This window comes from Pollicipes pollicipes, unplaced genomic scaffold (genome assembly GCF_011947565.3).
Source record: "Pollicipes pollicipes isolate AB1234 unplaced genomic scaffold, Ppol_2.1 Scaffold_2555;HRSCAF=2994_pilon_pilon_pilon, whole genome shotgun sequence".
Classification (NCBI taxonomy): domain Eukaryota; kingdom Metazoa; phylum Arthropoda; class Thecostraca; order Pollicipedomorpha; family Pollicipedidae; genus Pollicipes; species Pollicipes pollicipes.
The window spans coordinates 29,582,926-29,609,996 of record NW_023596136.1 but is presented as its reverse complement, the minus strand read 5'-3'; the positions used below and the strand labels follow the sequence as shown (position 1 = coordinate 29,609,996).

The following is a 27,071-nucleotide window of genomic DNA, read 5'->3' as shown; positions in this document are numbered from 1 at the left end:
CCGTCTACTGATAAGCGGGTGGCCATTGTTGTGTGCCCGGTATCACCTGATGGTCCGAGGGTGCGTGGCGGGGCGGTGGTGCGGGTGTTGTCGGTGACGCCCGCCCCTGACCGCGGGCTGTTGTTGGCGCCCCCGGGGCTCGGGTGAGGGGTGAGCAGGCGCCGGTCGGCCGCTGGGGGCCGCGCGCGCGGTGAAAGGGAGGCCGCCGTGGCGCCGCCGCCGCCGCCGCCGCCGCCGCCGCTGCTGCTCGGACGCCGCTGCCAGTGCACGCCCCGGTCCGGAGCTGTGAGCAGCGCTCCCTCTGCGGTCCCGTCGCCGGTCCCGACAGCCGTCACGTGCGCCCAGCTCGGAAGACTGCCGCCCCGCGCCGGCCTGCCGACACCCGACACCATGACACAGGTGAGCCGTCCCTGGCCCGACGCGGACCCCGAGCCCCAGGCCCCGGAGCCCCGAGCTGCGCGGCATTGGCGGGAGCGGTGCTCGCCCGCATCGATCATCGTTTGGTCGTTAGCCGTCGTTTAAAGGCGCGAATTGGGCACACCTGGCACAACTGCCGGGCTCGTTGGTGGAGTCGAAACAGTTTCTTCCCACACGTCTGGCATCCAAATTACATTTACAAACGTTTAAAACCGGGTGGCAGCCCCCTGAAATGGCCAACCGCCGCTAGCTGACAGGAAAATTTGTATTTTATGCAGGTCATCGTTAACGGATATGATTATTTGATAAGTACCGGCGGTGCTTGCGCAACGAAGGAAAAGGTGCCGCAGATTGTCCACTGCCCATTGTTTGAAATTTCTGATCAGAGGCAATGCAAGATATTATAGCGCTAAAAACTCAACTAACGTTCATGCAGTTGATAGAATGAGCCAGGAGCAAACGCGGCCAGCGCCAGTCCGCCGTGGGCTGCACGCGTCTGGCAAAGTCTCATAGCAGCTGACCTTGTATGGTCCGAGATACTCATGTTGCGTAAAAATCCTGCCAGCGCTTGGCATGATCCCGCCGTTCGCTCGATAACCTCGTATCTGACACCTCACTCACAAGACGGTAATATCTGCCACGTGTTCAGCTGCACTTTACGGGTCTCCCGATCTCCTCACAAGTAGGTTATTAGGGATGAAAACCCGGGTGGTATGAGTTTTCTTTGACAATGCCTTAAGCCTGCCGAGTGACAGGGAATTCCCCCACCGTCAGTTAAGTATACTGCCTCGCAATGCATACATCAGAGCCATCCAGTGTGCTGGCCTTGGGTAACATTCCAAAGCAAAGAAGACCTTTCTTGCTTTCTCGGAATTTTACACATCTGACGGATCATGCTGCCCTGACGCTACTCCAGGTGATGGGAAGTACCACGGACGTGGGAAGTACGCCCGCCCACACAGCGATCTGTAATCGCCAACGGATAGCCTACGAAGATAGCCTATTGCGAAACGGATGAAGGCCATCGAGAAACGGAATAATTCATGATGTGCGGAAGTCCATCGCGAGAATAGCCCATTTAGTATCATGATATGTTTTGTACCTCGATGGTCGATGGCCCATGACTGACCAAAGTCAATCACGCCATAGACTATTGTTCATGACATATGCCAGTATGTCACCTCGTGTGTCGCGAGACGAAGGAGGCGGCAACAAACTGTGTCGCGGGACGAGCGAGGCGGTTACAAACGGTGTCGCGAGGACGAGCGAGACGGCAACGACGTGAGCGTTGGCAATTGTTCATATGTAGATCATGCCCAAAACTAACCTGAATGGAGGCAGACACCTTGATAACCGATGCGAATGCATTGGTCGGTGGTTTGAAAAGAACCTTTCATGAGAATCCGACAAACATGGTGGAATTCACCGATGTAGTATTCACAGTCTAATTGATGACTAGCACTGCTTGCGAATTGACTGGATGAGTCCGGTCAGGTTTCGCAGTTTCAATAAACAGTCAGATTTTTTAACGAGCTACGGTTCTGTCAGTTGTTATCAAACTATGACGAAAGACTAAAATGGTTTGGATGGATAGTGCTTTACGTCTGTGTAGTTCTCTTTGGCCAAATCGCCCTGGGTTTAGAACGCAAAGTCCAGCGACGAGATCGGCTACGAAGAAGCTGATCCGGTTGATTGCTAGCACGCGTATGGCTCGGACAGTTTTAAGGTCACCTGCTCTGATTGCTAAGATCTGATATCGATCCTCAAAAAGGTTCCACAACGGGCGGATCCATGCTCGGCAAATCATGTGCCCTAGTGCCTGCTGGTTTGCTGGTCTGACCAGTGGTCTGCTGGTTCGCACACATCGACCCATGCTTTCCACCTGCACTATTCTTTTTCCCTCCACTACTATGAGGTCTGCATGTCTTCGACACTGGGCCGCTGGGATCTGGACCCCGCTTCTCGACCCGCGTTCTTCATCTGCCCGCATGTTTCAACCCATTATCTTTTCCACAGTAATTTAATCGGGAGGTGAAATCGTGCTGATTTGGATTGTTGGAGAAAAACCCATGTCTGATCAAACAGCTGCAAGCGAATGCCCAACAATGTGTACAGCAATAACTTTTAAAGTATTGAGCTAATTTGGCTGAGAACTGCTTAAGGCGACCATCAGCGGATACAGAGACGTGAAGCTTGTGAGGAGCGGACAGCGCCACTGGCGTCCAGATTGTAGTAGAGTTTAAGTAAAACTTTACGTCGGCCAGAGGCGACCGTCCTCGCGCACTAACATATATATATATATATATATATATATATATATATATATATATATATATATATACTATATATCTATATATCTATATATATATGTATGTATGTAGTGCGCATATATTATATATATATGTATATATATATACACATATATTATATATATATATATATATATATAATATATATATATATATAATATATATATATATTCAACTCATACATTTCATCCTTTCTATAGCAGTGCAACTGTACTTAATGCATGCGACTAGGACGGGGTGGAGGATGCAAGAGGTTTAAAACTCAATCAGCCATTTGTTCCGGACACAGTTCTCGAAGCTTACAGTGAGCGGCATGCCCTTTGCAAACCGTTTTTCGGGGTGGGGATGGGGGTATTTTCGTCGCTGCCTCTGCTCGATCGTGTTGAGGTCCATGGCTTAGCCTTAACGAGCCACATCGTGATCTTTGAGACACCTGCACTCAGAACTGGCTATCAAATCACACTGTTCCACATCGAGCGCAACGCTATGCACTCGACTTGATCTGGATACCAGCTCTCCGCAGGGGTCAAGGGCACGGCATTAATCCCCACTGGCGCCGGCAGAGGGCGCAGCTGAGGGCTGGAGCACCGCCAACGAAACAGACCTATGCAGCTTTAACCTGGCCGCGGTCACCTGCAAACCACAACTGGGTCGAGTCGATGCTTTGCGTTGCATCCTGCTGAGAGAATTGCTGTCGCTGCCAATTTATGCTCGACCTATAGAAGGTCTGAATTGTGTTTACGTGTGAACATTCAATGCGACCAAGCCAGATCTTGAGTGCCTGTTCAAAAGAATAAGGCGTGACTCGGCGTTTGACGCTAAAAGAAGCCCGCTTGCACGGGGGGGTTGCGGTGCATTCAATAAAAGGTGCGTAGCGTATCCCTATGAACTTAATGGAGTGCACAGGAACTCCAGTCTTTTGTAGTTGGTAGCTCTTAGACTGACCAGGTAGACATTTGTACCCATGATCTGTAGATATTACCTAGAGGTAGTTGCAAGTGCCAGTGAGTTATATGCCTTGGAAGCTGTCGAATCTTATGACTTGTGGCTTGCTCGGACGGCAAAGCCGCCTGCGCTGTTATAGGAAAAGGGAGGACAAATAAGCAGCTCGGTAATAGCGAAGCATGTTAGTTTGGGTTTTTCACCTCGCCACGGCTCAGCTAACTTCCTGGGTTTGTTCTCCCGCCTGGACCATGAGGCCGGCTGGCTCCAGGAGACAGGTTTGTCGTCACTTCCAGCCGCGCTGCTCTGACGACGCCCGGGCGCTCTGATTGGCGGCAATCTCGTGACGTCACGCTGCTTAACTGTTCGGTTGACCTACGGCCGGAATGCACGCCATGAGTTCCGGTTCTGGGCCGACGCGTTCCTGTGGGGCTACCGAGGCCGTGCCTCGTACGACCTCGCGGTGCCGTGGCTGTACAGAACACCCATCCGGCTGGCGCTCGACCTCGCGCAGTGACGGCACGGCCCGAACATGAGGCGGCACCCCGGGGCGGACACGAGTGACGCTGTCGCCGTGGCGGACGCCGGCCCTAATACGGGCGGGCGGACCGTCTCGTCGAGCTGACTCCTCGGTAGTGGGCGGAGCGCCGGCGGCGAGTGTGACGACGGCGAGAAGCCGCGGCGGGCCCGGGCCCCGGGAGACCGCAGGCTCTAAATGATCGGCCCCTCTGAGAGGATGGACCCTGTCCCAACCCTAGCCGCTGCCGTTGCCAATCCTAGAGGCTGGTTGACCCCTCCCTACCCGTCGTCATTGCTGCCCAGTTGCTGGCCGGTCCGGCTGGGCCGGTGCGTCCGGCAGCGCTACCGATCCCACCGGCTCGGTGTGATGACCTGCTCGGAACGGAACTCACCTGCCGGGGTCGGCTCGGGCCGATGCCCGGTCGTGAGGAGGCCCCGGCGACGGGACGGCTTCCTCTCCGGCAGCGGAGCTAGCTGACGCTCGTCTCCGGTGCACCCGCGTCAGACGGCCGCTATGCCTCCTTCCCGGAGACCCGGGCCTGGAGACCCGCACGGCCACGAGCGCGTGAAATACGCACACATTGATGCCAAGGCATTGCCCCTACCGAAGATATTTCTGAGTCACGCGCGTCCTTTGTGGAAAGCTGTGGCGTCTACGGATGATTCTGATGGCATCCTTCACGCCGAACGCTCTTCTTTCGCTTATGAACCGTCTGCAATGTTTCCGTGCCCACGTGGTGTTGGCCCATAACCAGAAGTGGCGCTAACCCGCTATCCGTCCAGGTACCGCCACTTTGCAAGACGAATTGCAATGCAAAGAACCACTGCCTGGCAAACGAAATGCTATAAGCAACAAAATGTACCATTTCGTGGGCACTTGACCATGCCACACCTGCTCGGCAGACATTTGGAGCATGTGGGTACACTGTGCATCATATTCCTGCTAACCGTATGCCCACATGCGATGCACCGTAATGATAGCGTCGACATGACGCGTTCGCTCCAGGTTTTTCTGTGAGTGCAGCTCGCCAGCGTGCTGCAGCCTGGAGCTGGTCTGGGGCCTTGTGCTGCCCGGGACCTGCCACCATCATAGCAGTCGTTAGGTTCTGATGCCGAGGCGAAAGCAAACGGACAACTGTAGGATCTCATGCAAGTAGGTGTTTTTAATGCACTGGAATGTCCTGTCGTGAGAGTGGAGCATGCGAACGACTTTACTATGACACGTTCGCGTGCTGATTCACAGATAAGATTTGTTGAAAATGGCCTATGGGTGGCCTCATGGCCTACGGATATGGCCTTGGGGTGTAATGGCGTACGAAACCGACTTGAAGGAAGCCTTCTGTCCTCTGTTACTCCGTCTTTCTATGGCGTCCGTTTCCAGTGACTGTGACGCCGGCTCGTCAGGCTTCGGGCGCGCCTTCTGCCCATATGACGGAGTCTTTTCGCCACTGGCGGAAAGGTTCTGATAGCAAATTTTACGCTTCCAGTGTTAAACAAGCTCGGAGGTTACGTTTTATTATTGTTGGATCGTGGCAGGAGACTCATGCTTCATCAGCAGCTTGAACACCAATTCGCTACGAATCATGCAGCTAACACTGGAAAAGACTGCGCACCTTTTCACTGAAACCCTCATGAAGCTGCACCAGTTGTTCCAAAGTGTCGGCTTGGAAAAAGTGTGCGGGCCGAGCCGAGCCGCTCAAATTGCAATGTTTCTCACCTTTCTGGAGTTACGCACTCTGTCTTGGTTGTAATTGTGCTAGGTAGTCATACAATCCTCAAGAAGTTTAAATTATCACTTAAACCTCCAGGGCCAGTCATAGATCTGCCGATCAAAAGGCGACAAAGGTGTGCTGCACTGTCATATCCGGCGTTTCGTGACCTGTTCCCTAAAAGCAGGTCGATGATACCCAAACGATAACACACTTTGGCCTTAAGGTGGCACCAATGTGAAGCCCGTATAAGCTGCAACATCGAACTCTATTTTTCATGTCATAGACGTTGTACCATGACACATTGTTTCTTGCTTCGTCGCAACATGCGGCGAACTCGATCTAGTTAGGAGTAGACATACGCCCTTCTTCGAAACGACAGGGATGTGGTGGTGCTCCAGAAACAAGTGCCCCGTGATTATTACGTGATTCAGACGAGGAAGTTGTCTGACACTCGCTATCATTCGTGGCCTCAGTGGACCTCAGGTCATGAAGCCTGTCGATGTTGGTGGTGGTGACGGTTAAAAAGGAGTCTCCGTCCGTAACGGGTTCCGGTTGGGCGCCCAGTATACTGAGGGGCTGTCACGGCGCGCCGGTGTGCGCGCCCACGTGACACCGATTCAGCCCGCCGGGTCAAACACTCGCCGTCCTGCGGCGTGTCAGGCTGTGCTCGTGTTCAAACATCGGCCGCCGGCAGCCGCCCACACGCCGACATTAGCATGCAGTCCGGGGAGGAGGCCGCAGGCTCTGCACTGGTGGTGCCACCGAGTGCAGCGCTGAGGTGGTGGCTGCCGCCCGCGGCCGTAATCCGAGGCGACGGCGACCGCCCGCACCCGGCTCTGAAGCGACGGTGATTGCCCGCACCCGGCTCTGAGGCGATGGCGACCGCCTGCGCCCGGCTCTGAGGCAACGGCGACCGCCTGCATCCGGCTCTGAGGCGACGGTGACCGCCCGGCACCCGGCTCTGAGGTGATGATGACCGCCCGCATCTGGCTCTGAGGTGATGGCGACCGCCCGCACCCGGCTCTGAGGCGACGGTGACCGCCCGCACCCGGCTCCGTCTGCGGGCAGAGACAAAACTCGCCGCTAACAACGCCCCTCTCAGTGGCACGCCTCACAACAGCGCTCTTCTCAACAGCGTCCATCTCAGTTGCGCCCCTCTCAGCAACGCCATTAACACCGGCGCCCTCTGACCTGGGTCTCTCTCAGTGGTGCCCTCACAACGGCGCCCATTCTCAACAGCGCCCCTCTCAGCTGTATCTCTCTCATCCCCCCCCCCCCCCCCCGTAAGGGCGCCCTCACATCCCAACTTTTCTCAGCCCCGCCTCTGCCATGCTGCATTCTAGCTTGGTGGACCCGATCTGCATGGTTGTCTGGCCAGACGGAGGGCGGGCGTTGAACGACTTCTGACACGCTGCGGGTACTCGTAAACGGGCGTCACCACGGCCGGGGCCGGCCTCTGCTCTACTACCCGGCAGGTGTTCTGCCACGTTCAGACGACGGCCCCGGCCGCCAACCATCCTGCTCCCGACGCCGGAGCCTGAGTGTTGACCGGTCCTGCTCCTCACTCCCGGAGCCTGAGTGCTGATCGGTCCTGGTACTGGAGTCCTGCTGTTGACCTTGCGACCGACCCCTGGTCTTCTCTGGTGCTGACACGGGCAGCAGACCTCACTCCTGAGGGTCCGGCTTGGCTTCGCGGTCGGTCCTGATGCTGTCACGTTTTGTAGTTAATGTCGGTATTTGATAGAGGTCATCCCCCAATGAGTCGCTTCTTGCGTGCTGACATCATTTACCCCCCCCCCCCCCTCTCTCTCTTCCTCTTCCCCTCTCTCTCATCTCATCATGCAGTGTCCCACTGGGCGCCATGCTGACATGCCACCATCGTGCTGGGGAGGCGGGCTCGGTTGGACTCGGGGAGCGCGCTGGCTCTTGTCTGGCACCGGACTCGCGCGGGTCGGACCGTCGCAGTCCAGACGCCCTATCCGACGCAGCGCAGCTCTCACCAACGCCTCTCCTGTGCCGGTCTGAAACGGGTTTCTGAGTCGTCAGAGTCAAGTTCACGGTTACACTCTGAACTGGATGTGAAGTCAGATCAGTTTCACTTTGAGACGCCTGGACGCGGGACGTTGTAGGCTTATCTTCAGCCTGAGATCAGGACAGATGAGAGCCCTGCAAGGCTGCTGCGCTGCGTCCTGCTCAGGGACGTGCGTGATATGCAAACCACACAAGACCAAACAGATTGCGTGAGACACGGCGGCCTTATATATTTGATTCATTCGCTATCACACCGCAGACAACAAGGCTTTTCAGTACATTTCTGCGACTCACCAGAAATGTTAAATTACACTTAGACACTTATCTGTCTTGATTTATGTCCTTTGAGTTGAGTGGATACGCTACACACATTTAAGACGTGTTAATTAGCTGCCTTTGAAACACTTCAAGGAAGCCAACCTGAAACACATCATTCCAGAATGCTGCGACATGCTCACGAAATCTCAGCTATCTCAAAAGCTGGCCGTATTCAACCGCGTGTCGTGCCGATAGGCCCTGTGAACGCACTGTTAATGCCGTCAGTTCGTACAGACCGCATAACTCCCGTTCTCACACGTCGTTCCGGTAGATTAAGCTGGTTTTTGACGCCGTGGGTTGTCGGGTTTGTTCCGCAACAGAGGACGCACTGGGCTTGACGGCTGGCAATAAAGAGCGTTAGACAGCTGGCTGGGCATTCAGGTCGACCCAGGACCCATGGGGAGCGGGACTCCTGATGGGAACAAGCCAGCAGGCTCGGTTGTCTGTCGACCCGGGACCCATGGGGAGCGGGACTCCTGACCGGAACACGCCAGCAGGCCTCGGCTGTCTGTCGACCCGGGAACCCATGGGGAGCGGGACTCCTGACCGGAACAAGCCAGCAGGCTCGGTCTGTCGACCCGGGACCCATGGGGAGCGGGACTCCGACCGGAACAAGCCGCAGGCTCGGCGGCTGTCGAGACCCGGGACCCATGGGAGCGGGACTCCTGACCGGAACAAGCCAGCAGGCTCGGCCGTCTGTCGACCCGGGACCCATGGGGAGCGGGACTCCGGACCGGAACGAGCCAGCAGGTTCGGCTGTCTGTCGACCCGGGACCCATGGGAGCGGACTGGACTCCTGACCGGAACAAGCCAGCAGGCTCGGCCGTCTGTCGACCCGGGACCATGGGAAGCGGGACTCCTGACCGGAACAAGCCAGCAGGCTCAGCCGTCTGTCGACCCGGGACCCAAGAAAAGGGACTCCTGCCGAACAGACCAGCGGCTCGGCTGTCTGCCGACCCGGGACCCATGGGGAGCGGGACTCCTGACCGGAACAAACCAGCGGGCTCGGCTGTCTGCCGACCCGGGACCCACTCGTCGAGCCCCGCTCGCTCAGATCTCGGCAGCAATGACAGCGTTCTGGCCGGCGAACAGCTGATTAGTAAGGCGGGCCTCGTCGTGATGATCATGGCGGCTCCTCGGCCCAGTTCGGGTCGCCGGACCCCGTGACATGACGGCGACACGCCGCCGATTTCACAAAATGGCTCCATATTGGTCGTGACGCGCACAAAACCGAGCCGCCGCGCCGTCAGCCGGCGCCGCGCCACGCTTGTCTTCACGTTCCAGTGACGATCACACGATCGGCCGATAAGTTTCGGATCTGCGCCGCATATCAAGCAGCTCGCCGCGCAGACTTCGGCTCATGGTCTGCAGAGTAGGCGTCCAAATCATCGTCACCTAGTTTAATGGGGCTACCGTTTGTTTTGGCCTGGATTCCGGCCGCGGCAGACGCAGCAGGACCTGCTTTCCCGACCTGCGCGTGCGCGTTCTGTCCCAGTGACGGTTCAAAGCGACGCCTCCAAATAGCAGCCGCCAGCTACGCATGGTGACACGTTCTAAAGACAGGCCTCAGTCAGTCCATGCTGAAGTGTGGGATTGGCTTTTGTTGACTTGGGTGGTGGTGAGAAGAGCCCTAATGTGGGCTACACACATTTATTGGCATGCAGTAGTCTCTTGCGTGGAGCGCGATGATGTGCTTGTCACGGCATCATGAATCGAAACATAGGAAGCGGTCCAGTTCTTGCACTACAATCAGTAACAGTGAGTGCAAACGTTCTACTCTATCTCCTCCGTGAAGCGCAGCGCAATTAGCGCTCGGCGAACCGGTTCGTCAAGTTGGCAGTTCCCGTCGGCTCCCACCGGCTCCCGCCGGCATGCCGGCGGGAGCGGGGCGGTGCCGGACACGTTTCACAAGCGCCTGCCGGACCATCCGGACCACCGTTTGCTGAACCGGCCAGGCCGCCGTCCGCTGCCATGGGTGTGGCAATTGCCCAAGGGTGCCACGGCCATTGTGACAGCTGCCGGCCATAGCTTTAACGGTTTATCATCGCCGAGGAGTCATGCAATTCCAGTGGGTACTGACGTGGGTGTTTTCGTCACTCCCTGGATGAATTACGCCATCGGCGACCTTCAAATGTTGTGGAGGCGGGAGTGGCTGTTTACGTGCGTAAGCTGCCACATCAGGTCAAAGTCACTGTTCAGCTGCTAACGTTCACCGTGTTTTGACACATATTTAGGCAGCTTCTAAGCGATGCAGCGAATCGATGTCGGCAGCAAAAGAAGTGGGATGATTCTACTCGTTGCGTGGAGTTGCTTCGGATACGTCAGCCGAGCCTACGCGTTACTGCAATAACCTTGTTCTGCTGAAGGGGTCTGGCATCTCTACATCTGGACAGACTGGTTTACATCTAGGCCTTTTCATCATCTGGTACATCTGGTATAACAGGGGTCAGCACTGAAAGTCTTAAAGTAAAACAAAATGAGAAATCACAGATTTAGTTATTTTTGTACCTGACATTTCACTAAGCCAATGCACAGCGGCATCATGTTGCATGAACGGCCGCTGCAGCTGATCTATACGTCAAATGGCGAGATTTTATCATGACTGCTGCAACCATGAAAGCCCTGCAACTTAGCACGAGTGCGTTTTAGCGGGTCCGTTGACCTGCACGCCTCTGAGAGAGTCGTGTCCCTGGCGGGGTGGTAGCAGCAGCTGTCTGTTAGTCGACAGGCCGCGCGTGGACCCGCCGGCCCGTGGCCGCAGCCGCGGCCGTGGGTCACTGACCCACCGCCCAGCGGCCTCCGCCAGCGCCACCCACGACCGAGGGCGCCCGCCGCGCGCGGCCGGAGCGGGGTGGGCCGTCAGCGGGGGCGGCGCTGTCCGGCGGCTCGGCGCGCCCGCCGCGGCCGTCTGGGGTGCCGCGGTCACACTGACCGAGTATAGAGTCCCTCGCAGCCGCGATCGGGATCGTAGGCGCACTGCAGCGGCACAGGTTAGCAGGGTCACATCACCAACGGCAGAATGTTTTTTTCCGAAGGGATAAACCCACGGAAATGGTCGGAACTTAATGTTTTTGTGTGGCATTGCATTGACCAGTGGTGGCAGCATATTCCACGACTTCACGAATGGGGCGCAAGACAATCGGCTCCATGCGGAATGTCTGTGGTGGCAGAAGGTGCAAGGCTGAGCCGCGCCAGCATGGCCCAGCGACATCCTTGTGCTGGTCTGAGCTGAGCTACTGCTGTCTGATTTGTGGTGACTTGTCGCAACTGGCTTCTATCGCCTCCTGCGACGCTCTCCTGACGTTGAGACCCCTCCCCCCCAGTGCGGAGCTTTACGTCCGTCGTCACCGGTTCGACAGGCGACCGCTTGAGGCCGCTGCTCCTACAGCCTGGCCGCCGGACAGCCCAGTGATGGCGTGGTGCCCGCCGCCCCGAAGCGTGCCTGGACAGTCGCCGGCCTCCGGCCCATCCGCCGAGCGGTCCCGGCCTTGCCGGAGCGCGCGGCACCCACTGGGCGCTCCGGAGGCGCTGACTGGTGCCGCCCTCCTGTCGCTGCTGGCGGCTGCCCTGGCCGGCCGTGGTCCAGCGAACGCTGGCGGCGCACCTGTCTGCCGGCGGCCGCCGCCGGTGACCGTGATGGCGGTGAGCCGGCCCGACCCCGCCGCTCGCCGGCGGTCAAGCGCGTGCACGCCGCGGTGGCGTCCTGGTCAGGGCGCCGGCCGCAGCGCGGCTCTCGCGGCCATTCCTGACGCGGCGCGATCATTAGTGGTGCGATCGCCAAGGTCGCCGATGAACGCAGCTGGTTGCGTGAGGAGTGCGGCCTGGCCGGGGGGAGCGCCGGTCACCGCGACGAGGGTGGACGGGACCGGGGGGAGAGCGCCGGTCACCGTGACGAGGGTGGAGCCGGCCGGGGAGGGGAGGGGGGGGGGGCGGGGGCAGACACCGCAGCGAGGGTGGACCCGGTCATGGAGACACCGACTATCACGACGAGGGTGGGCGCGGTCGGGCCGGGGCGTCTGGCGTCCGCCGGGCTGTGGTGATCTCAGATTCAACAGCATGTCCACAAATCCAACGCGAACAGCGGCGACCACTGAAACTGACCTACCGGCCCGTGCATCCTGGCCCATTCCGGACGCCGCGCCCGCCCCCTCTTCTCATGCAGCGGGCCATCTCACGACGCTGATGCACCGTTCGACGGCGGCGTATTCATGTCACCCAGTTTTCACCCTCGAAACTGGGACAAGACTCTTACAAGGATTAATGGCTCAATACGTTATGCGCGTTCACACCATGAGAGAGCCCTAATGCCATTCAGCCGGGCGTTATCACGCTAGGTGCCGATGCCCAGCCACGCTTCGTGACTGCGATGTTTCCGGTCAATTCAAAGGTCATCCTATCCGCGTGGTTTCGTGGCGGCTTATCGCGGCTTCGTGACGTTATCGGGCTTCTCGGGACGTTATCGGGCTGTGGTTGCGTGGCTTCTCGGGTGTCCTCTGTCCATTGTTCACGGACGTACATCGATCGCGGTCGAATGGTCCGTGCCTGGACGGTGGACGACGTGCGGGGGTGTCCGTTCACTTCCGTCCTCGGCGATGGGACAGTGCGACTACAGCATCTGCGAGCCTTTCCCGGGGTGCGTGCTTAATGCTGTCGCTTACACGACGCAGACGTGTCCAGCTCCGAGCCCAGGCGTCTGCCTGGACACGGGCGGCCTCGCCGTTCACACCGGTTACGGTCCCACGCCGTCACGTAAGGCCGATGATGAACTGCCGTAGTCGGCCGAGCACAGGCGTTGCGCGGCGTACTGCCCACTTCTTGCGGGATTTGATCAGAATTTACGCTGGTGTCGACAACGGGTGGTTGAATCTGATGCGAAGCTCTTTAATGGCTGCTCACTGTGATGTTCAAGCATATACACAGCAGGAGAGTAGCTGAGCAGTGCTGCGTGAGTTGTAGTGTGTTGTTGCACTTTGGATTTCCGGTCTGTGGTCAACCTTTTGAGCCTCGATGAGAGCCAGGAGGCACACAGTCACGCAGTTCCGGCCCAGCCGAAATCAGACGTAATTAGTACAAATGGGCTCATCACAACGGTGTAAGAGTGCCGCAGCAGCGCGCTTGTGCCTAATGTGATGTTCAGTTATCCGCCGCCGGCACCGGAACCCTCAGCACATGAAGCTTGAAAACCCTCTGTGTGGACGAGCCCTAATGTGTGGCGTAATTGTGCCGTTTGAGCTGTGGTGAATGCCTTAAGGGAGCCGTTGGTGGTGCCCCGCGCGCTGGCTGCAGGGGGCGAAGGCTGCGCCACTCACCAGGGGTGTGCTTTTCCTGTTTCAGTTGCGATGGGGGTGGGGGTGGGAAGCTCTCGTCCCAAAGTTTGAGAGGAAAGTGTGTGCAATCTGGTAAAAAACCCGTTTTGATGCATTATAGCCTACCCACTTCTGTGGGCTTTGCTAACCGCCTCACTGCTACTCCCCCCAACTTATGTTGCGAAACTACGCCCCTGGTTACCACTGTGTTCTGCCACCGGTACTTCTCCGCTCTATGGCAAATGTTATAAGTGGCTGACTCCCCACACCTGGCCATGCATCACTATATCCTGCAGTGTCCCAGCCGAGCAGTGACCATTCCACTCTTGCACAAACTCTGCGTGTTACCGACGGAACTGGACGACACTCTATGTGGAACAAAGATTCGTGTGTCACAAGCACTCTATGCAATTGTGTCTCCTCACAGACACGCTCTCGATAACTGCGTCGCCACAGACACGCTGTTGACTGCATTCCTTCGCAGACACCATCTTAACAACTGCGTCTCTCCACAGGCGCTTCTTTTGGCCATGCTGCTGGCCGGAGCCGGCGCCCAGTCGCTGAACCTGATGGAGTGCCTGCCACAGCGGCCGCTGGAGGACGTGGAGGGCAACAGCCTGAGCGCGGACGTGCTGCACCTGAGCCAGATCAGCGTCCCGCAGTCGTGCGTGCCCATCCTGTGCGCGGCGGACGTGCTGATCGTGCACGTCGTGGCCGGCGTCACCTACGCCTCGGTGCACGTGGACGACGCGACAGAGCCCGGCGCCGGCTGCATGGCCGACGTGCGGCAGTCGCGCGACACCTACCAGCGTTCCAATCTTCCGATGACGTTCTACTCGGCCGGCGACCTGCAGCTGGTGCTGCACGACTCGGCGTGCCCGGCGGCGCGGCGCGACAAGCGGCGCCTGCTGCTGCTCACCGCGCTCAAGGGCAGCTCCGTCCAGCCGCTGGAGGCATTTATCCTGTGCCAGTCGGAGTTGCAGGTGACGCGGCCGGCCATGCTGGTGCAGCCGCACAGCCAGCGCGGCGTCGTCACGCACGTCACCATGTACTCGGGCCCGCAGGCGCGCTCGGCCGCCGCCGGCTTCGTGCCCCAGTACGCGCGCCTCGAGCTCGCCAGCGACCTGGTCGTGTCCGTGCTGAGCTCGTGCGTCGGCGACCCGTCCAAGATGGAGCTGATCAACAAGCTGGGCGCCACCTGGCTGGGCGAGATGGACTCGTGCATGCGGCTGCTCTGCCACTCCAGCATGGAGGAGCTGGCGCTCGGCTACTACAACTACCTGCTGTACGACGACGACAAGGTAGAGGGCGAGGCCTGCTTCAAGGCGCTGCAGAGCAACTCCATCGGCTCGACGGTGGACACGCCGCTGACGCAGGTGCGCGTGGTCAGCGCCGAAGGCGACACATGCACCGGCACCAAGATCATGGTGCTCAACCCCACCTACTCGGGCACCTCGAAGAAACTGCAGCGCTTCCTCTACTACCAGGCGTACAAGATCCACTCGTTCGACTGTCCGGAGCTGGCCGAGACGTGCCTGCGGCAGAAGCTAGCGCAGCTCGGCTACGACGGCCCGCGCGTGCCGACCCAGTCCGAGTTCCCCTACCAGTGCGCCAACCTGCTGTGCGACTCCCGCGTCGGCCTCACGCCGGCCGCCTTCCAGCCGGCGGCGTTCCGCGTGACCGTCGAGAACGAAAAGATCCGGCCGCTCAACAACGTGTGCTTCAAGTCGCTGAGCCGCTCCAAGACCAGCCGGCGCGCCGACGAGCAGACGGTGCAGACGGACGTGCCGTCCCTCGGCGTCACCGTCATCTTCAGCTTGATGTAGAGACGGCGCCCGGCCGCGCGACGCCGGCGGTGTTATCCATGTTATCCTTAGCTGCAGCGTAAGAGCATGTACATATCCATGTTGTCTCTAGATGCAGCGATGAAGCGTGTGTATATCTGGTACGTATAGCGTTGGGCGTTTGCGTGTTGTACCTGGTGTGCTATAGTGCAGCCACCAGGCCCAAGAGCAAGCAAGGAGCCCCCGCGCTGCGGATGTTTCTTCACCAAATGTCGCCGAGGCGTCGCAGTATTCTCACTGACCTCTTCTGTGGATGCGCACAGTTGGAGGGCGGTCTCTCATCGTTGCGCGTGTCTTATGCTCTGTAGCCATCGTTGAAGACCTTACTCATTGAAGTGTTTCATTTGTTGTGTGTAAATACATGTCTGCCGTAACAAAACGCGTTGACATTAACGCCATTAAGAACAGGATGGCCTGTAAGGTCAGGCTTAGACAACAAGCTCGAATCTGGCCCCTGCCTGTTAATTTTGAGGATTTGTTGGAATCTGAGCAGTACAGGACACGGGCGGTCTTGTACCACATCACTTCTCTTCGTCTTTCTTTACACAACACACATGCTACAAACCCTTCTCCTCCATGATCCATCGACCAAAACAAACTGAAAAAATGAATCAACGCCACACTACGAGGGGGCAGCTGAGCGAGAGCCACTGTGGACCACCAGGAAGCCGCAACAGGACATCTAAAGGCCATCAGTTAAGCCAAGCTCGACGCAGAGCACCAGCGGCCAAATCTAGCTTTACTACCAGACACTTCATTCGGTCTCACCCGCTATTGAACGAGTGCAGCTGTTCAAAACTTCAGACGCTTCACAGGGCTAAGGCTGATCACGTGTTTCCCCGATCATTTTCAGACACAAAGAGGCGATGGCTCTGGGCTCGTAAATCAGGTACAGAGCGGTCGCGCGGGTCTCATCTGGCCAACACCTGGTCAGCTTGACGCAGAGCACCAGCGGCCTAATCTGGCTTTACTACAAGACACTTCATTCGGTCTCACCCGCCATTGAACGAGTGCAGCTGTCAGCTGTCCGCCTCGGGGTCCACAGGAGAAGCTCCGGGACACCGGCGTCCCAGACGCCATGGGACCATTTTCGTGCACGGAGCCCCATGAGATACTTCGGACGTAAGGTCCTGCTTCACAACGTATATGCTACGAAGACACACACACACACACACAACACTCCACACCGCACCCTATATATATAATAGATATATATATATTATATATATAGATATACGCCTTCCGCTTTCCTCCACCTCCTCTCTCACATCCATCTCTCTCCTCTCATCCTCTCTCTCTCCCTGCTCCATCGTCTCGCTCTCTCTCTCGCCTTCTCTCCTCCATCTCTCTCTCGCTCTCTCTCTCTCTCTCTCTCTCCTCTCTCTCTAACCTCTCTCTCCTGCATCAGGACCAGTTCGGTAATGAGATCGCATTCGCTTGTCCGTAAACACGTAATTTGCATGCCCAGCAATCCCATACAAACAGCAAGGTGCGCGAAAGCAGGGCGGTACGACAGTCCAGAGTCCTGGCCGGAGACGGCCCGCCCATGTAGTAATTTTCTTTCTCCCGGGCGAAGTAATGTTCGCAGCACTCACAAGTCACGCATGGCACACTCCACCGGACATTTCCACGTTGCGTTGTGGCTCGCTCCATCGCCAGCAATATCCCAGATTGGCCCATGCGTAGTCTCCGTAAAAGCGCGCCATGCTGCAACACCGCACACCTCGACCCGCGGCGCGAGCGCACGAGCCTGCGGCGGCGCGGCCATTCTGGGCAGTGGGTCACGTCAGCACGGACGCTGCTCGCACTATCCTCTCCCGCAGCGTCCCACGCCTCTGGAAACTCCCACAGGACCGCCTGGGGCGGCGCGCCCGCTGCCGGCCGGCTACCGCGCCGTTCCGGCTCGCTGGACACGTCGCTCGCCGTGAGGCAACGCTGATAATTTGGTTAACGCTGCAGAGCAATGCGCAGTTTGCAAAATGCTCGGCTTGCGCCAACCGTTTTGCAACTGGGCAGGAAAGGTGATGTAAAGGTACACCGCCGGCACCAGGAGGCCTCGGTGACGGTGGCACGAGGGTCTCGTACGTCTCTGTCAGCGCTACAGACTTCTAACGCGCTCGGCGTCCGTGGGAGAGCCGAGCCGACTACAGTGGCAGGGGCAGGGTGGCGAGGGTGCGCTGACCCTCCTGGAAGTCACGGCCGACAGCCGTGTGACGGCTCGCTGCAGCGCGACTGTCACACGGCTACCGGCTGGACTGGCGGCTTAAGTGTCGCCTAGTCCAAATCGGGCGACACTGCAGCCGCAGGGGCGTTACCTTGTCATCGAAGCAGGCATGAGCGACAGTTACATCTCAGATGGACGCCAGACACGGCTCGGTGGGTGGGATTTCGGAGCTTAATGCCCAGCGGTTATTGCTCAGCACGACCAGCACGCGGGAGTTCATGTTGCTACTTTTCCGCTGACGCCGAACAGGAAGTCTCGCTTTACACAAATGGCCGTGTTTAGACAGCAGCATAGTGGCGCGCTGCTTTGCAGATATTTAAAAACTAGATATTTTCAGGATTTTTTCAGCACCTTGTCTGCTCCTCGGGTTCGTCCCGCGTTGGGCATGACCCTACACCGCTACTGACTGGGTACGCCCCTGTGCTCCCGGGCAACGTTGCATCCGAAGACGGCGGTAGGTCGGGTCAGCTCGGGCAAAGGTCACTTGATGTAGAACGGCTGCGGACAGCATTCTGAAAGAGAATGCATGGGTATATGCCACGTGACATGCCCACAATTTGCTTGCTTGTTCATCCCTCACGCTTTATATGCTTGCGAATTTCAGCATGGCATTGCAAAGCTTTTGCAGCATATTTCAGCATCACGGCTACTCAATATTGCAAAAACAGTCCCTTACAAACTTCGGACAGTTCAGCCCCAAGCCACTATTCGAGTCGGCCGGCACCACCTATTTCCGATGAAACTCTGCTATCGGTTTTGGTAAACAGCCTTGGCTTTTATACACCTCCGCCTAACTGCAACATGTGATGGCGTGACATGCATGCGACGGACGACAGTCGTTAGAGAGTGTACTAAGGCATGGGTGGGCTAACTTTCCTTTCACCTTGCATATTTACAAAGCATGGTATCCACAGCTTGTATTTTTTCTTAGCAAAACAGGAAAGCTCTTGAGGTGACGGCGATGGCTGCCGGAGGGGGTGCAGTTCGGCAGCCATGGCCAGGCAAAAGGCAGGCGCCATTCACACCGCCCCCACCGAGGTGTGAACCAGACAGGGTTTATTGACAGCGATCCCGGCCATTTCACCAATGAATTGGCAGGATTGCACGCTAAGAAGTAGAACGGGCTGTATGCATGGCGGAGGAAAGTCCAGCGTGTCAGTGCCGCCTGACGATCAACAGATCCCAGATGCCCAGTAGCTGCGGCGCCGTTGAGAGAGTTCTACGGCGTTCGGCCAAAACAGAGAGAGTGGTACATTGCACCCACGACAGCACTTACCGCGTTCATGCGGCGAATGCGCGGTGCCGGGCGACGCAGTACATCGAGATCAAACTGGGCTTGCCGACAATTCAGCGGCGACAGATTTTTCAAAATGAACTGCGCAAGACGTTCAGCTGCGGTTTTCCAATTCCCTAAGGATGGCTTTCCAACTCCTTGCTGTATTTCACAAATGGGTTCAAGTTCTGTATGTGATCGCCGTGAATACCAACAATGACCGGTTTGCGTCCATTGACCCTTGCCCTGGTGCAGCGGCGGCGCAGCATACGAGGAGGGGGGGGGGGGGGGGTGCTTACGTGGATTACCAACATTCAGATTAGGGAAGCCCCATAGTCGAGCCAGAGGGTACTAGCCTGGCTCAGAAGACTCTTTCCGCGTCAAGAGGGCCGCTTTCTGACACCGCCTTTATCGATAAGGTAGTCCATGTCTGGATCAGGAGGCCCGATCTAGTGTTAAGGAGGTCCTTTGCTGGCTCGGGAGGCCAGAAAATGTTCCGTGTGCGCAGGAGTGCACACAGCAAGAGACAACACAGAAACACATTGAGCGTGTGGTCGGCAGGACAGATAGACCGAATTCCACATGGTTTTAATCCATTCTGACGGTGAGTGCTGGCTGGATATTACCCCGCTGAACCGGTCCGAAAGCATGTCCGCTTTTGAAAGAGGGCGCTCATTCTGCATCAGACGAAAGCGATGTTACACAACCGCACACGCTAACCACGCGTAGGAACGTGACCAAGCGTTAAACCAAACGCGCTAAGCTATTACAACGACCGTTTATAACACTGGACGGCTTCCCACCAATTGGAAGTGCCTGCCCCGTCTAATAATGGTTCGGGTTACAGCCGTATGGGTGCCAAACAGACCGTGGGCGTCAGCTTTTTGAAGACCAGGTAAAGAGACCGAGGGAGAGAGTGCCATGCAGATCTTTATTGGCGCCATCAACCTTTACGGGACTTTCTTGTGCTGTCAGCAGAGATGCTGCTGTCGCCAGATGTGGAGAAATGCTTTCTCTAGTCGCATGCTAGGCTGCGTGACGAATCCCAATTCACGTCGTTGTTCTAAAGCGCCACCGCATGCGCTGGATGTCCGTGCCTGATGCCTGATCCCTGGCGGACAGAGTCTGGGGCAGCGTCTGTCCCAGGTCTGCCGGGCCGAGTCTGAGGCAGCGTCTATCCCAGGTCTGCCGGGCCGAGTCTGGGGTAGCGTCTATCCCGGGCCTGTCGGGCCGGGTCTGGGGTAGCGTCTATCCCGGGCCTGCCGGGCCGAGTCTGGGGCAGCGTCTATCCCGGGCCTGTCGGGCCGGGTCTGGGGTAGCGTCTATCCCGGGCCTGCCGGGCCGAGTCTGAGGCAGCGTCTATGCCGGGCCTGTCGGGCCGGGTCTGAGGCAGTGTCTATCCCGGGTCTGTCGGGCCGGGTCTGGGGTAGCGTCTATCCCGGGCCTGTCGGGCCGGCTCGCCCGTGCGCCGCTACCACCAGCCGGAGATCAGCCGCCGCTGCGGGATCACGGCCGTGACCGATCACGACCGTGGGCCGGCAGCCAGCCGTGACGTCACGTGTGCCCGCAGGGAGAGGCCCTCATCAGGCTAGACGTCATGACAATGTCACGGGGCGGCCACCCCGAGACCCCGCGGTCCCTGACCGCCTACCACGGGATCCTGCGGTCCCCAGCCGGCTGCATCAGGACCCCGCGGTCCCCGGCCGGTTGCGCCGGGACTTCGCCCTTCCCGAACGTCCGTCTCGGGACCTCACAGACCGCCAGGGTACCGGCCGCGCCGCGATGTGTGCCTCTGCGTCAGCTGTGCCGCGCGTCCCAACGGAGCCGGCACGACCGCCAGCTTCGGTCAAGGTCGGGGCTGTACACCGACAGTGTCGGCGCCAATCGGAGATCGCAGAGTCAAGGTGAGCGGGGCTAGTCGTGTTTCCTGAGCATGGCGACGCTTGGTTAGATATACGGCTGATTTCGGTGCACGAGTGGCCGCCGGCGCGGTCGGCCGAGGCCGGCGGCCGCTGCTGACCGCCTCACGGTCACCTAACGGCCGGCAGACACGGCTGGTGTCCGGCTGATGAGCTGCCGCTGGCTGGAGCGGCCAGAGCGGCCACATACTCTGCTGGAAAACAAGCCAGGTGTGGGAGGAGTCCATCGGCTCGCTTCCCAGGGACCAGTCCCGCACCATTCACCGAGGCAAAGTGCAGTCACTCCAACCCACCTGCCTGAAGCTTGATGAAGTTCCATAGTCGACTCAGTCCAACCTGTCCCAGCAAAGTTATTTTCCAGCATAATCCGTATCAGTCCATCGCGTATTAGCCATGCGCCCAGCCCTGCGGCAGATGTCCGAAGTAAGCTGTTTGGTCATTTCACGATCTTTTAATTTATGTCGTACACCAAAATGCTGCTTTCCATCAACCCTGACGGCAAACGTTTAGTTCACTTTAATTCCCATTATTCCCGCTTCAGTGTTGTTCGACCCAATTCGTAAAGAGCTCTGATGTCCAGGTTTCTGATGTCATTTGCCCAATTCGCTACATATTATGTACGTGTTGTTTGCGCTTAACCTGCTTTGCCTCCCCGGCTGCCGGCTTCGTCGCACACGGCACGGCTCGGACGTACGAAACCCCGGGAGGCCGTGCATAATCAAGACACAGCTGTAATGGCAACCGCCAGCTCCAAAAGGCCCGTCGACACCGTAACGATGGCCCTGCACACATGAATAGCGCTCGGTTCCCAGAAGGTAAGGTCACGCGGAGAAGAGCGGGGGAAGCCTGCCTTTGTGCAGCCGTAACCGTTTATAGGTCGGAAGTGATGCAAGTTTATCACCGTGGACAATTATGTCCAGGGTTTGGCACCAACATCTGTGCCCAACGCTTCCAGGTAGTGCATATGAATGATTGTGCATGGTGCCTCAATCTCAATCTCTGGTGAACCAGCACGTCGCGTTTGCGTTTGTCAGTGTAACCTAACACGGGCGAGTAGCAGCCTCTGCAATCTGAGCAGGAGGCTCGTGCAGCACGAGAGAGAGAGAGAGAGAGAGAGAGAGAGAGAGAGAGAGAGAGAGAGAGAGAGAGAGGAGAGAGAGAGAGGAGAGAGAGAGAGAGAGAGAGAGGAGGAGAGGAGAGAGAGAGAGAGAGAGAGAGAGAGAGAGAGAGAGAGGAGAGAGAGAGAGAGAGAGAGAGAGAGAGGAGAGAGAGAAGAGAGAGAGAGAGAGAGAGTAGAGAGAGAGAGAGAGAGAGAGAGAGAGAGAGAGAGAGAGAGAGAAGAGAGAGAGAGAGAGCAATCCATTCGAAACCTTAACCACTCGACACACAAGTGAGTCGACTCTGTGTTAATACATCAGACCCGAATTGTTTGACCACGGGAGAGTCCGGTCTGCCGGATCCGTGAGTCGCCTGCGCCGTTCGTGTCACGACCGATGAGTCAGGGACCAGTCAGGCGGGGTCAGGCGGGGTCAGGCGGCTCATGGCTGATCACGGCCAGTCCGACCGGACCGGACCGGACACCGCTCGATTTACAACAGACGGCGGCCGGAGTCCACAGTCACGTCCCGACGGGAGCCCACGGTCACGTCTCGGCCGGAGCCCACGGTCACGTCCCGACGGGAGCCCACGGTCACGTCTCGGCCGGAGCCCACGGTCACGTCCTGACCAGAGTCCACGGTCACGTCCCGGCCGGAGCCCACAGTCACGTCACGGCCGGAGCCCACGGTCACATCTCGGCCGGAGCCCACGGTCACGTCCCGGCCGGAGCCCACGGTCACGTCCCGGCCGGAGCCCGCGGTTACGTCCCGGCCGGAGCCCGCGGTGACGACCCAGGTCGTCTGCGGCGCCCCTGCCGCAGCTCGTCGGAGCCCGGTGGGCGACCCGGCTGGCGCTGGTCGCCGCCTTCCCGCCGGTGAACCGAGCCGGCCCTGTCCAGCCCATCGAGGCCCGACCCCGGGTGGTGCCACCACCACGAGCCATTAAGCCGGCCCGCTATCCGAACCACCGGTAACATAGCATGCCTTCAACTTGTGAGCGGTGCAAAATGGCTGATGACTTGTCATCTACTCCCAGTTAACATCGCTACACATTTCAGTCGCACTCCCTTTATAAGGCAGGGAGTTGTCTCATTGTAAATATGTACACCTAGTTAGTATTTGGGCAATATGGCTCAGATCTAGTTACACCAAGCATGGAAGAGTCACTCGTGTTATGTGTGACATTGGCTCAGAAAGTCAAAGAACATTGTACATTACGATCTCATCAATTTGCTGCGCCCCAACTTATAACGTTGCAGACCGTTTAGTCTGAGCATAACTTCAGGCAACAACGTGCCGGTGATCAGCGGCGCATGTGGGAGCTGGCTCACATTTCAGGAGCTGAACTGTCTACCGCAGTACAAACAGCCAGCCTTGCTTGAGGCTTCAGGTACGGTGGGTTTTAACAGCGTCACTCAGGCAGTCAGGCCGTGGACATTACATACCCTATACCGAAGGCGCCCCGGCACCCTGAAGTACGGAAGCGCGGAACGGTTGGTGCGGGGCAGAAGCAGCCTTTCGAAACCTTTTTTACGATGAAACTTTTTGGAAGCTAATATTAACCTGCCGTGGGGGGGGGGGGGGCTTCTGCCTCGTCATTTCCCCGGCCTTGCCCGCTGGTGAATGGGTCCGGTGGCTGTTGATGCTATGCGCTTCCACTCACCCGCGTGCAGTCGTCTAGTACTGGTGGTAACCGCCCGCTGCGTATCCCTCCCCCCCCCCCCCCCCCGACAGCGACGCAGGATTGGTGTAATTCGAGAGCGTCACGGGCTATCACAATTCCACCGCAAAAGATGTGATGATTTTACAGGCAAACAACGTGGATAGATAGCAGTTCAATGCTGTGGGCACGAACGTCGGAAATGCTTTCGGAGCATGCCACTGTGGATGTCATCGTATCAAAACGTTGTTCAAGCGCTCCAGGGTGTCATGTCTGTTCTGTCAAGACCCTAAGACCACACGTTAGTATGGTCACCACTGAACGTCCGTACCCAAATCTGGCCTCAACTGGCGCCTCGCCGCGCCCCATGCACACAGTACGGCCGGCCGCGGCTCTGGCCGCTGCTCTCAGGAGGCAGCGTCGGTCCAGCGGAGACGCGCGGGCGCAGTCGGCGGCCGGCGCGGCCCGCTCTGGCGCGCCGCGTCAGACGTCGGCCCGCCGCCGGCACGTCTGCTGACGGCGGGCACGAGCATGCGGCAGACCCGCCACCCCGTGACGCACCGTCGCCGCGCCCACTGCTAGAGATCGTGGGAAGCCGCGCCACAAAGGAGACTCGCGAAAGCGGTGTTTTGTTTTATTTTGGTCGATTTCGTTGCACAACGCTCGCGTTCCGTCCTCCCCGGCCGGGAGAGCTCGAGGCTGACAGCCGGCCGTGGGAACACACGTGGGCGCACGCTACACTTCATTGGCTGCCCGGACTTTGCGCAAGGTAGTCTAAAAACACAATGCGAGCAAACTTGTGCAGACGGCAGATACAGAGGTACTCTGTACCTGGTCAGATCTCTCACACCATGTAAAACGGCGTACACATAGCCTATATATAGGCAAAAAGTGCCCGCCCAGCTATGCGAAACCCCGTGATTCGCATTCAGGTGCAAAACTGGTCGGTGAAATAAACGCTTCGAAAGGGAAACTGCACGCATTAAGTGATTTCATCAGAACAAAAAAATTTACAAAGCACAAATAAAGCGTGAATACCGTGGTCGCCATCACACAAACGGGTTACTGCATCTTGGATACAAAAAACAGCGTACCACATACAGTGTCAGCATACAATATTGGTTAATTCCAAAAGCTAGGAAAGTGGCACCAGGCACGCGGATGAGAGGCGTTTCCATGATGCAGTCGGCATCGGGCCGCGCGCCTCTCCACCCACGTTCGCTGCTCGGCGTTTACTGAGGTACAATCCGCAGACTCGCTGACGGAGCCTGCCACATGACAGGCGCTGGGGCGCCTCGGAGGCCGCGGCGGGCCTCGAGGCCCGGCCGGGCCCGCGCCCGGCCCCCGTATCACCCGGCCGGCAGTCGGCAGCTGCCCTCAATACAAACTGGTCCGTTTGGCACTAGACACACTCACAGCGGCGCGCACGCCGCGCGCTCCGGTCGCGGCGCACGCCTGGCGGGCGCTTAATCCGCCCGGCGGCGGCGCTCACGCCGCCTCCAGCCTCACGCACGCATGACTCTCACGCACGCACGCCCATCCCGGCCGCTCGGCAACGCTGGCCTCTACGCGAACCGGTCGTTCCCGTTCGACCCATTTAAGTCCAGGTCGGAGGTCTGAAATGAAGAGGGCGCAATTAGTGAGTGACTTGCAGATTTGCACGCGCGGAAGCGAAGCCGGCCCTCCCGTCCTACGTGCCTGACACGCCGGCGTTTGGCACGAGCACGGCAAGTGACAGGGATCACCATGCAGCCATTGAGCAAGAGCCCCGTGTCAGGTGTTCAACCGTGGGAAACAGTAGCGGGATGCTTCAGACGACGAGGCAGACCATCTTGTAACTGAAGAGCATCTGAATTCAGATAAACACAGATTTAAACACGTCTCTCGGTTTCAGCGCCCTCTTGCTTACCCATGTAGATGCTTGGACATGCTGCTTGTTAATCAGAGCGTGTCAGAGTGCCATCGATTACGAAGCTTTTGGCTTTAACGGTTATTACACGTATGAAAGGAAACGTTGGGCTCACAAGCTGTTTGCTTGGAACGCATACCATTTCAAGGCGCACGTAAACATGATGCCCTGCGTCCTTGTATGAGGGCGGACAAGGTGAGACTTTCACGTTGGGTGTGGGTAGTGGTGCACCCCAGCAGGGCTCGATGAGCTGGGGTCCCTACCACAGCTGACCGCGGGCCCCTCAGGGCTGCCCCTGAGTGCAGCATTCGTTGCCTTCAATTCCCAAAAATCATTACGGCGGCAAACCTTTTACGAGTACGCCAGGGATTAATGCGTTGTTTAAACGGTATTGGACAGCTTACAGGTTTGCAATGTAGAATATACCGGAAAACCAGCCCCCCCAGCATGTCCGCGGAGGTCAGTTTGGTGCAGTCAGTTAAGGGCGGCTTGGCAGCCTCGACAGCTGTCTTCAGATGAACAAAACGGGGCAGCAACTGGTGGGACACTTTATTTGCATCTCACTGTCCCGAGCAGACAGAAACGCGTGACTTCCCAATCCAAAGGTTTCACGTCTAGCATTGGAAAAGAACCAGGGCGGGGGGGGGGGGAGATGAGGGCCATGACTCCCCAATTTCCGTGAAAGCATACCTTCACCTCATGGCGATGCACTGGAATGGCTTCGTGAAGTCAAATTGGGGTACGCCCCCTCCACCTCCTGGGACGTCCCTCCACCCCGGACGTCCGGGAAAGCGACGCGGCGGGACGGCTGCTCGGCCGACACGTACAGCGGGACACCGGGCCGTGCACAGAGCACGCGGTACAGAGTACAGCGAGTACAGAGACACCGGGCCGGCAGCGGGACAGACGCGTCTGACGGGCACAACCGCGCGCGAGGCTCACCGGTCGGCTAGCTTGAGGTCGATCACCAGTCCAGCCCCCTCCCGTCCCCCCCGTCTCCTCCCCCCCCCCTCCCCAGTTCGTGCGTGCTGTCCCCTGTGCCGTGAATCAGCGAATCAGGTGCGTGCCGTGCGTATTGCTGAACTCTAATGTCAGTGAGATGTCAATGCACGTCTCCGACGCGCAGGAAGGATGAAGAGTATCACATCACATTCATGGTATGTTTAGGTTGTTTGTAACCAGTCATAGTGTGAGATCCCAGCATGCTAAATATCCGGCCCGAGTATAATGATTGTGTAATTATACGTGACGTCAAATCCTTAAATCAGACGACACGAAAATTTGGGAAACTAAACAGAGATCGATTGGCGCTTGTAACGTCCGAGACTGTACGGACAATACTGTCCGTCATTAATCATGCAAAGCGGATGGTGTCAAGTGATAAAACCCCGGTAAGGTTAAGTTGGATTCTGCCATTTTGTCCCCACCACGGGTACCAAATGTGAATCCATGTTCCGCCGTGTTTAACAGTGCAAGAAGAGGTGGAGGCTTTCTTGTCCTCGGCCAACATTCAGCACATGTTTAGGCAGTTCATGCAGTTGCTTATCGCGCAAATAAGGCAACACAGAGCGCACCAAGCGCATTCAGACAT

General features: G+C 57.8%; 2 protein-coding genes across 2 annotated transcripts in view; one reads left to right on the top strand and one right to left on the bottom strand.

Annotated features, from left to right (window-relative positions):
• The first annotated feature begins 275 nt into the window (after positions 1 to 275).
• LOC119107498 (uncharacterized) lies at positions 276 to 15,777 on the top strand. Its single transcript, XM_037230954.1, has 2 exons — positions 276 to 399; positions 14,070 to 15,777. The coding sequence occupies exons 1-2, from the start codon at positions 391 to 393 to the stop codon at positions 15,378 to 15,380; spliced, it is 1,320 nt and encodes a 439-aa protein (XP_037086849.1). The 5' UTR covers positions 276 to 390; the 3' UTR covers positions 15,381 to 15,777.
• An 8,414-nt stretch (positions 15,778 to 24,191) lies between these two features.
• The window catches only part of LOC119100022 (putative epidermal cell surface receptor), a 53,952-nt gene continuing 51,072 nt past the window's right edge, over positions 24,192 to 27,071 (bottom strand). Inside the window, exon 25 of the mRNA XM_037223141.1 lies at positions 24,192 to 25,187. Within this exon, the coding sequence (XP_037079036.1) occupies positions 25,137 to 25,187 (51 nt within the window). The 3' untranslated portion in view covers positions 24,192 to 25,136. The remainder of the gene's footprint in view (positions 25,188 to 27,071) is intronic.